The sequence below is a fragment of the Coccinella septempunctata genome, chromosome 8, assembly GCF_907165205.1.
Source record: "Coccinella septempunctata chromosome 8, icCocSept1.1, whole genome shotgun sequence".
Taxonomy (NCBI): domain Eukaryota; kingdom Metazoa; phylum Arthropoda; class Insecta; order Coleoptera; family Coccinellidae; genus Coccinella; species Coccinella septempunctata.
The window spans coordinates 30,577,049-30,588,561 of record NC_058196.1 but is presented as its reverse complement, the minus strand read 5'-3'; the positions used below and the strand labels follow the sequence as shown (position 1 = coordinate 30,588,561).

The window sequence follows — 11,513 nt, the reverse complement described above, 5'->3', positions numbered from 1 at the left end:
TGCTTCACAATTATAATAGAGACTCGAGAAGAATACAGCGGCGGCCAGATCTGGTTGGTGACTATCCATGCCCGGAGTGTGGAAGGATCTGTAGGTCACGGTTGGGTCTCTTCAGTCACAGGAGGGCACACAGTTTCAAGTAGCCCTAAGAAGTTATAAGTTTGATACCACCGATAGTTTTGTTTCAGAGCCTTTTTTTAGATTCATTCTCGGTAACGGGATACAGCAATAAATGAATGAATGAATGTTTTGTCGATATTTACAATGTTTGCAAGCTTTTCCGTACTTGTTCATTGGCAACCTCTCCATAGAAACATATCTCTATCGATCAAACAATACCCGTCATTCCTGACACCTTTCATTTCTGCATCGAAAACAGAATGGGGTGGTTGGAAGAACTTCAAGAGGCGAAAAAATCATCTATCGTCGACCACACACTTAAAAAAGTCCTATACGAGTTCAAGGATGGGAGAGAACTGGTTGAAGAGTACGATCTCCAAACCAACATGATCACCAGACGAGCGTGGAAGGTCAAAGATCAAATAGGAAAGCAGAAAGAGTGGGACATAGAATTGGGGGACCCAGAACCGAACATTGAAGATTTGAACAGACTGTCAATCAGAGAAAATTCATCCCAGGTTTGAGATATTGGAATTTCAACCGAATTCTTTGGTGTGATTTTAGTTTCGAATTTCTAGCCAATCGTCAGTAGAAGGAACACGAAAAACAACTTGGAATGGAGGATAAGGAATCTACCATACCCCATTAACACTTATTCAGTTATTTGTGACGATGAGAAAGAAACTATAGTTGTGAGGACGAGCAATAAGAAATATTTCAAAACTTTGACTGTTCCTGAACTACAACGAATTGGCTTAAGACCAAAGCAAGATAACGTTTCATTTGTTCATAAGTGCAACACTCTCATCATTACAGTAAGGATTTTCTTGAATTATTAACCCTCTAATGCCCAAGTTTTTTTTTCCTTTTTTATAATTATTTCCGTATAGTTTCAAATTAGCTTATGTAATCTACATCTTTTTCTCGCAAATAGTTAACTGATTTACATTAACACCTGTTCTCACAAAATGAACCTATACTGAAGGCGGACATGGGCAGAATAATTTTGTATGCACTTATATGCAACCAGTCTCAAGGCGGACTTGGGTATTAGAGGGTTAAACACAAGTACCTATCTGTAATTTCATGGAGTCTTTTTTCAGTATAAGAAGCCAAAAGCGTTGTTAGACTTTGAGAAGTCCCTTTTTGAAATAGTGAAAAACGTCGATGCCAAACCACAGAAGTTTGATCCCAACAGCTGCAAGCAGAGCTGAAAAATTTGAGGGGTTATATGAGATGAAATTGAGAGGATCCGTTGTACATTTTCAGTTAAATTGGGAATAAAGTGGTGAACTATTCAACCTTTGATTCTTTCATGATCAATACCTACGTCCTTTATTGAGATCTGGGTTGATTTTCAAACTTTGATATTGTACATAACCAAGACATGATTTTAATCAATCCCTTCATATGATAATTAAAATACCACAACAAATTTACACATGGGTTCAAAATAAACGATGAACAAGAAGAAATTGTGGTTTTCGATCTATGTATACCATTCAATGGTATTTCTTTGGAGCATTCAGAAGGTAAGTTGTCTCTCCCAAGCTTCCTATTTACTTAGCATCGTAGTCAATGTTTACATCCACAAGTTTCACTAGCTGATCGCCATCTAGGGTTTTATGGCATTACTGTCAGTGATCTTTCTATGTACGAAGATGTATTGATATCTCGTCAGCATAGACCAGTTCTATGCATTAAAAAAATATTGCGTTACCATAGCAACGAACAATAACTCATTAGAAGTGTCAGTGTGAAGTTTGACGTCGAAAACGTGAACCAGAATTACGCAATAAATTAAAAGGAAGAAGATGTCCATCGAAATTGTGAAAATCGAAAAATTGGAGTATCGAGCCATCATAGAGTACCTGCATTTCAAAGAGTCTCAGGATACCAAAACAAAGCCCAGTTTGAAGAGAATCAAAGATAGAACCACAAAAATACATGATTTGGTCCGAGAAAACACTGATCATCAGATGACAGAATTCCATAGAAAATGTGACAACCGTCTAGGAAAGTTCGAAATTTCAGTGGCTGTCATGTTCCAAGTCTCCGAAAAAAGGACCATGTGGAACACCTCCAATAGGAACCAGGTTCAAATTCTTCATGTTCACAGTCACCTTCTTTAATTGGACCATCACCGGTGCTGGTTCCGATATACCAAAAGTGAAAAGTAAATAAATCACAGGCTTCTCGCATTCAATTCGCATGCTTTATTATACCGGGTGGTCACTTTTTATCCACATCATCCGACTAATGACCGACCAAATCGGGTCGAAATTTATGCTGATAGGCCCCGATGTCTGTAATTTGGAGCTCGCGGATCGATCTGGCCGTAAATAATTCATGTTGGACGCATTAAAAGCGACGCGTAGTTATATGCAAGTGTGAATTGGATGCTTCGATTTTATTGATGGTCCTCCGGACCTATGGTATGTGAAAGGATGGAAGTTTATGAGGACCAGAATGTTGTGGGGCAGCCTCTAATCATCCTCAAGGCCCTGTACGCGTCTCGACCGAGCACTCGGAATCGAAACGAGGTGCTAATGTTTCTATAACTGCTTATTAGTCTCGACGTTAACCAGACTTGAGGAATCTTTCGAGAAATTCGAGAGGGGACACGAATATCGTTATCGATTAATGGGAGAAGGTTGCCACCTCATTCAATGAGGAATTATTCATTATACAGGGTTGGGATTAAATATTCATATACATATACAGGGTGAGTCTTTGAGTCGTACAAATTTTTCAACAGTAGATTTTTGAGATCACAAGTAACACTTTTTTCTCCTACCATTTATGCCGATTCGGCCCTGATAAAAAGGTTAAGCCATTGAAGGTTTATATAATCAGCTGTGCCACCCCTGGAGAAACAAAATTACCTAAATGAGAGGATGAATTGATATCTAGTTAACCTAGACCAGTTCCATGCATAAAAAGAATATTGCGTTACCATAGCAACGAACAATAACTCATAAGAAGTGTCCGTGTGAAGTTTGAGGTCGAAAAAGTAAACCAGAGTAAGGCAATAAATTAAAAGAAAGGAGATGTCCACCGAAATAGTGAAAATTGAAAAATTGGAGTATCGAGTCATCATGAAGTACCTGTATTTATAAGGGTTAAGAGGTGAGCAGATTTACAAAGATATGCTTAATACCCTTGGTGATCAATGTCCTTCGTATGCGACCGTGAAAAATTGGACTGCAAGATGCAAAAGAGGTGAATTTTCCATTGAAGATGATGACCGATCGGGAAGGCCAGTTTCTGTGTCAGTCCCCGAAAATATCGATGCAGTTCATGACATGATTTTGTCAGACCGTCGAATTGGGCTAAAACGGATATCTGAAGCACTGAATATTTCATACGAACGCGTTCATCATATAGTTCACGTCAATTTGGACATAAGAAAAATTGCTGCAACATGGATCCCCAAATGTTTGAATGTTGACCAAAAGCGTGCAAGGGTAGAAGCATCGCGTTCGATCTGTGCTCTATGTAGACTTCTTAAACCGAATTGTTACTATGGATGAGACTTGGTTACATTTCTACGATCCAGAAACTAAGTTACAATCGATGGCATGGCGACGGTCTGGTTCTCCAAGATCTAAGAAGTTTCGTGTCCGATAAATCTGCTGGAAAAGTTCTTGCTTCAGTTTTTTGGGATTGCCATGGAGTAATCATGATTGATTTTTTGGATAAGGGTAGAACAATAACGGGAGATTACTATTCGACATTACTGACCACTGTACGGGAAAAAATTAAAGAGAAAAGACGCAGAAAGCTACCAATAGGTGTTTTGTCTTTGCAGGACAACGCCCCTGCACACAAATCTCATGTTGCCATGCAAAAAATTCGTTATTTAGGGTTTGAATTACTAGAACACCCCCCTTATTCACCAGATTTGTCTCCATCCGACTATCATCTCTTTCCTCAACTGAAAAAAAGTTTAAAAGGCCGTAAATTTTCTTCCAAGGAGAAGGTGATGAAAGCTGTGGAGGTCTGGTTTGCAGAGCAAGGAGAAACATTTTTTTTGAAAGGTCTAGAGACGTTGCAGGTTCGCTGTAATAAATGTATCCAATTAAGAGGAGAATATTTTGAGTAATAAAATATTTTGACATTGAAATTTGTTTTTGTTCTATAGTAGGCTAAGAATGTTTCAATATATCCTCGTATAAGTGACAACCACTAAATGAGACCGACGCAGAAAAATACGGACCAACAACATCGAGGGATTTGAATCGAATAGGTGTCGTGGCCAACCTTCGAGATCACATCTCATCAAGTTCTACCATCTAGCCGACAAAGACCATTCAGCCTGTGGTAGTGTTAAATTATACGTCCACAAGATTCGCTCATTCCATGTTGATCGATCTGTCGACTGGCCTCCATCGATCAGCTTTAAAGACGAGCTGCCTAAACGTACGTGAAGACTGCGCTAAAATGTAAATTGTGTACTTTGAAAAATGCCCGTATTATTATTCATGTATTCCTAGATCATCACGGTCAATCATCTCGCTTATTACTGCGTGTCAGGTGTTGAAATGGTAGTCTGAGCTGTTTGGACGTAATGGGATCGCTTTTACTCTCGAGAATTCTGATTTGATGGACGCGCTTTCGGAAGGGAATTACCTAGCCATTTGAGGCCTTGTTACCTCTCCAAGATCAGAGTGAGTGGAAAGATGTAGAAAAATGCTCGATCAAGTGTCAGAAGTTTTTTGAATTTCTTCCCTGTTATTTCAATTTTCTACTGAATAACCACTGGTATATCTATGGGAGATGATTCCCCAATATAAGGGTCCTGTAGCGTTCCTCGAACAACTGAAGAATAGAAGAATCATCACTTGGAAGACTGGACCTGGTCGAAAGGCCCTCCCAGTCGAAAGCAAGATTTGGCTATTATTAATTTGAGTACTGAAGGCATTTCTAACGACGAGGGTGATCCTCCACCATGATCAGCAGAAGATTTTTGACGCAGAGATGATATTCCTCCCAGTGCAATTGAAAAAGAAGTTATGTACCTATGATTATTTATTTTTTCCTTTAGTCATCTTCAAGTCTTGAAATAAGATTGGATGAAGGCTTTATTATTCGCCTTTTTTTTCGTTTTATGCTCTGTTTCTTTGTTTCAGATATTATTTCGAAATGGAAAGAGGATCAAGAAATTTTTATGTCAATGGAAAGGAAGCCCTTCAGTATTAAAAGCTTATTCTGTAAACAAATTTGTCATCACTACACTTCTCACGGGGAGACAGGGTTTTTTTACTGAGGTTTTTCCCTAAGCTCTTGTATCATACTCCAAATTTTATGGTACCCCGTTGCACTAACCTTTGCTAAGACTCATACACATGCTATATTGTTTGATAACTAAAAATGTATTGCTTTAGGTACCACATTTCACCAAATTTCTTTGTTCTAAACTGCTCCACCTCACAATACTACGAAGATATATCGAAAAATTCTTAGCCTACTATAAAACCACACAAAATTTCAATGTCAAAATATTTTATTACTCAACATATTCTTCACTTAATTGAATGCATTTATTACAGCAAACCTGCAACGTCTCCAGACCTGTCAAAAAAGATGTTTCCTCTTGCTCTGCAAACCAGATCTCCACAGCTTTTATTACCTCCTCGTTGGAAGAAAGTTCACGAGAGATGATAGTCGGATGGAGCCAAATCTGGTGAATAAGGGTGGTGTTCTAGTAATTCAAACCCTAAATCACAAATTGTTTGCATGGCAACATGAGATTTGAGTGCAGGTTGCAACAATAAAGCCACACCCGAGGCACACAAATTTTATCAAGATCGTTCCAGATACACAAATTCTAAAGATCACAGCTCTGCTCAGCTACAGGAAATTATGCCTACTGCTGCCAAGCAACAATAGGGCTTCAGATCAAGCCCATCCAGAGGTCTTGAGCTAACAAGAAATCAAAAAACAGTTTTCACCGATACCCAACGATACGCCTATGTTCTTGTTCAACTCAAAACTCCAAGGCGTTGATGAAAGGTTACCAGCACCGGAACCATCTATTACACAACAAATATTCAATTAAATACCAGAAGGGCCATGCTCAAACGAGGAAACCACAAAACCGAGTGGCCACTCCTGATCCAGCGCCTGATGACACGGTTATAACTAATTTTGCGCCATTAGTCAAGGGACTACCAGCTGAATGTGTCTGTGGGGCCTCGAAATGAAAGGGTTGTTGACGACAATTCGAAAATTGATTGACCTTTTATTGGTTATCTGTTGGTTACAGGTAATATTATTAGGAATCATCGATTGGGGAATTTATTAATGTTCACTCAACCCTTCGCCCATTGATCATGCTTGTATACAGGGTGTTCACGGAAAAAGTGCAGCGAATGAGTCCATTTCAGTCTCAGAAGGGGTGTTTCTTCACGAAGTGATATTGTTTTCGAGCAAGGAAAAAGGATCCTGCATTATGGGGAGGACTTAGAACCTTGCTCCATCTTCTGAAGACTGATTAAGGAGAAAAAGACCATCCAGCTGAACCTTTGGCAGAAGATTGTGGAAATGTATTACTATTAGGAGGAAAGACCAAGCCTTTATCAACACCTTTGCAATTTGTATGTTACTGAGGCATCTTGAAGCCAAAAAAAAAAGATTTTCAGCATAAAATCGAAACCCTTGAGTTAAGAGTGAAAGGAATGTCTTCGAATTTGAAAGATTTTCAGGACCAACTACACAATTAAGAATCGGATTGAGTAATATCTTTCCTTATGGAGAGTAGCCTAATGATCACCAAGATCTATAGCTTCGTCTCTACCGTCATTAACATTTTCTAGGACCGTCTGAAACACCAAAAGAGATATCGGTCGAGCAAGGCAGCATCAGCCATCCCAGAAAACGTGACGAGCGCCAATATCATATAAATTAGATCGAAAATATCCAAGACTCCTTCTTTCGGAAGAGTTACAAGCCATGTTAAGAATTAATTTCCAATTTGTGCCTAATAAGATATCTGAAACACGAATTCTCACACCGAGATCTAGATAAAAATGATAGCCGAACGTTCAATATTTATCACCCGTAATACTAATTAAACTATTTTTGAACGGAGAGAAATTCCTTCATCCTTTTATAGGATTTGTCTGGTGGATCTAACGTCAATGGCCTCTGGGGTTTCGGTGTGAAGAAATTTCTCACTCTGGCTATCAGCGAAAGTTATATTGATTTAACAGAGGGTTCTCAGATTGTGACTTTGATCTCAGAATAATCTGGAACAAAGGTAGGTAGAAAAGAAGCTGAAAAACTTTAGGGAACTGAACGTAAAGGGTTGAAGCTATAAGGTTTTGTATTAACCATGTTAAAACTTATACACTCAAGTTGGATAATCACCTAATAGTTCTGCTCTTTTCTGGACCAAATTCGAGAACTGCATAGTATGTTGAGTGAACATGGCAAAAGTACTCAAGATCTGGTCAAATCTGGACCTTGTAAAAGAGCTGAATCTGATCTAGCAAGAATTTTTTCCAACAAGTCAGCTTGAACCTCCAAAGGTTCTTAGTGGCATCTAGACCATCCTTGAAGTGAACCAAAGGAATGGTTGATGGTCCTGGACTGTTGAATACGCTGCCAATTGATATCAGGGGGCCATACAACAAAGCTGAAATTAGATAGAGGGCTATGTCTTGCTGTAACCGAAGAAGGACAGTTTGTACACCAAGTCGAACCATAACCAATCGTTACATTGTCTAGTTTTCTATTTTTCCCGTGGCAATGTGATCCGTATACATTACCCTGATCGCGTCTAGTTTTCCATGATAAATCAAACGGTAAAGAATAGGTAGATGTATTGTTAACGCTTGATAAGTACCACTATATCCACTACCCCCGATTTGTTAACGGATATAGGAGGAATGTTTCACCATTTATTACTGTTATTTATATTATCGGTTAGTTCGATCCCACACAGCGCCAGTGCATGCCTCTTATATTCGGGATGATCAGTGGCGTGCTAGCTACAGCGTTGCCAATAAAGCATTGATGTTCTCTCTCTAACACTGTTTTGAACTTACGTACGTCTTTCGAGCATTTTCCTTAAAGGTTTTTGGATTCATTTCGAGTACCTTGCATTGATCCACTGGTTCTAGCCTCGAGATCCATTAATCCTGTGATTCAGAATCCTACAGATGATCGTGAATGTAGGAATTCGAAGCTCATTCAACAAATCAATAAATTCCGATAAGAACAGAAAAGAATGGCGTAAATTGATCGATACTAAAATGGTAAAATCCCGAACGGTACAAATAACTTCCAGATGAAGAAATCCAGCGGAATTGCAATTGAACACCAAACCAGAAACATGCCCATTTCAACATCACCAACGTGTTCCCAAAAAATAACGACGGTGCGTATACAATACGTTCGGTATTTTATGACCAAGTTCAAGATGTCGTGGGACAATTAGAGAGTTTGAACAGTTGTTGTAATGCTATCTGCTGCAAGTGTATCGCAGCATCACTGGCATGTACGACTGATTTATCTGGTAGTCCCCCATCTTACCGGGAGAAATTGAGCAGTTTAACGAAAATAGATAAAATGTAATTGGTGTGGGAGAAACTTCAGGTAGATCTAGACGCTAGGAGTGGAGGATAGTACACTGTGAGGGGAAATGTGATGTATTGTTTTGGAGAATTATTTATAAGGAAAAATATACAGTGTGGTCCAAGGAGAACGAATTATTTCATACTAACCCAGTTTCTGTGTCAGTCCACGAAAATATCGATGCAGTTCATGACATGATTTTATCAGACCGTCGAATTGGGCTGAAACGGATATCTGAAGCACTGAATATTTCATACGACCGCGTTGATCATATAGTTCACGTCAATTTGAACATGAGAAAAATTGCTGCAAAATGGATCCCCAAATGTTTGAATGTTGATCAAAAACGTGCAAGGGTAGAAACATCGCGTTCGATCTGTGCTCGATTTGAAGACGATGTAGACTTCTTAAATCGAATTGTTACTATGGATAAGACAAGGGTACATTTCTACGATCCAGAAACAAAGCAACAATCGATGGAATGGCGACACTCTGGTTCTCCAAGACCTAAGAAATTTCGTGACCAAAATCTGCTGAAAAAGTTCTTGCTTCAGTTTTTTGGGATTGCCATGGTGTAATCATGATTGATTTTTTGGATAAGGGTAGAACAATAACCGGAGATGACTATTCGACATTACTGATCACTCTACGGGAAAAAATCAAAGAGGAAAGACGCGGTAAGAGATCCAAAGGTGGTTTGTTTTGACAGGACAACACCACTGCACACAAATCTCATGTTGCCATGCAAAAAATTCGTGATTTAAGGTTTGAATTACAAGAACACCCCCTTTATTCACCAGATTTGGCGCCATCCGACTATCATCTCTTTCCTCAACTGAAAAAAAGTTGAAAAGGTCGTAAATTTTCTTTCAACGAGGAGGTAATAAAAACTGTGGAGGTCTGGTTTGCAGAGCAAGAAGAACATTTTTTTTGAAAGGTCTAGAGACGTTGCAGGCTCGCTGTAATAAATGTATCCAATTAAGAGGAGAATATGTTGAGTGATAAAATATTTTGACATTGAAATTTTGTTTGGTTTTATAGTAGGCTAAGAATTTCAATATATCCTCGTATTTGTATGAAGTTTAATAAAAAAGATTTTGTATATGTACTGATGCATTAAGTTAGGTAAACCTAACACTAAGCAAGAATGCTTTAGAGCGACAATATAGTAGAGCAATGAACAAAATAATGATTTTACTTGGTGGATTCTTGAAAAAGGTTGAAAACACCTTGAACTAGAGGTTTTTAACATCGATTGGAACCATCACTAGCTGACTCTTTTCGGCATTGTGTAAATGAGATTATCCATGAATGTTATGCCAAATGTCCGTCACAGAATTGGCGAGCTGTTGTAATGTCTGCGGTGGGTCAGGTAAGCTGTGTAATGCTGTGACGCTACAGATCAGACATATTCAAAACAATTTTGCTCGTTGGAGATGAAGAAATATCAGCGCCGAATAGATAGGCGAAGCAGAAAGAACAACTAAAACCTAAACCCTTCAAATTTCAAATGAGGCGACCATAAAGTTACATACACATCGAAGCGTCGTGAAGGAAAAGAACCGATAATCCAGTTCATTAATTCTGAACATGAAGCCGGACCAAAACTAGAATAATTTATATATATTGCCCGCACCACATATTATATGAAATACAACCTGATATTCCTGTGGTTGTTCTCATGGCAACAATATCGATAAGAGTCGAACTAATTGGAGGATGGCGGACTAATATGCTTATTGATGATAGATCGAAGAAAGAGTCAGAAGAAAGCTGGGCCAGATCTTGTCTAGCGTTGATTGATTGGCTACACGATACGTGGATCCAACTATGGAATATGACCATCTACAGATCATCTGAAAGAGTTCAGGTGAAAATACGTGTGAAGAAAAAATTGATGAATCTATTCGGAAGTTCTCGAACTCGCTGGTAGCATATGTTTGGATGTAGGCGAGTTGTAAGTCACTATAGGGAAACTGGCACATTGATTGATAGTTTGTGGAAAATCTGGAGTTCGAAGAGGACCAAGCCATTGAATCAGATTTTATGTTTCCAAGGAAAAAGTAATTGAATATATCCCTTTGGCGTTATCGTAACTGAAGCAAGTTCATGTTAAAAGCGAATCACGTGGTTTTAAAAAGTGCTGACTGCTAAGGAGTGTCATAATACCTCGATTCTAAGATCTCATCAAGTTATTATTTTTTTGACCTCAAACTTCACACTGACACTTCTAATGAGTTACTCTTCGTAGCTATGGTAGGTTTTTTATTCATGAAACTGGTCTAGGATAACTAGATATCAATACATCCTCGTATTGTCACAACCTGAAGATGCTGCAGTATAATCGAAACAATTATCTACCATTTGAGATGATTCCATAGAAACACCACTATTAACTTTCCTTACTAGGCGTGAAAACACATACATCATCACCTCTTAGAGAAAAATCCCCATATTTCACGTGTGAAATCGATGTCAGTTTCAATAAATCTTGAGCTCGTTTCGATGCCGACTCTCATCTTCACCATAATTGAATGCATAGCGGTATAATGGGCCTTCTACGCTATCAATCATTATCGATTTCGAAAAAATACAATTAAAAGGCGCGATCCAACAATGTATACCCCAATAAAACATCCGCAACTGGGACAGGATAATGATTCGCCGTTCAAAATTAATATTACGATGCACTCAGAGGCGGGTGCGGTAAAATAAGCTCGTTGAACACTTCCAATTTGTGCTCTGACCACAGCAACATGACCCTCATCTCCAAAGCACAGAATCGACGGAATATATTGAATGTAGGACGCGCT

General features: G+C 38.8%; 1 protein-coding gene across 1 annotated transcript; it reads left to right on the top strand.

The window, feature by feature from the left end:
* Window positions 1-336: 336 nt before the first annotated feature.
* LOC123319082 (protein DPCD-like) lies at window positions 337-1,415 on the top strand. The gene is made up of 3 exons (XM_044905931.1): window positions 337-638; window positions 699-935; window positions 1,224-1,415. Exons 1-3 carry the CDS (start codon window positions 381-383, stop codon window positions 1,332-1,334), a joined length of 606 nt encoding a protein of 201 aa, XP_044761866.1. The 5' UTR covers window positions 337-380; the 3' UTR covers window positions 1,335-1,415.
* The last annotated feature ends 10,098 nt before the right edge of the window (window positions 1,416-11,513 follow it).

What these genes read in the sequence shown, in the direction of transcription:
- LOC123319082 (XM_044905931.1), top strand. Translation starts at nt 381, where the DNA reads ATGGGGTGGTTGGAAGAACTTCAAGAGGCGAAAAAATCATCTATCGTC. An exon ending in TCAGAGAAAATTCATCCCAG is followed by an intron (nt 639 to 698) that starts GTTTGAGATATT and finishes TCGAATTTCTAG; the next exon opens with CCAATCGTCAGTAGAAGGAA. An exon ending in GCAACACTCTCATCATTACA is followed by an intron (nt 936 to 1,223) that starts GTAAGGATTTTC and finishes GTCTTTTTTCAG; the next exon opens with TATAAGAAGCCAAAAGCGTT.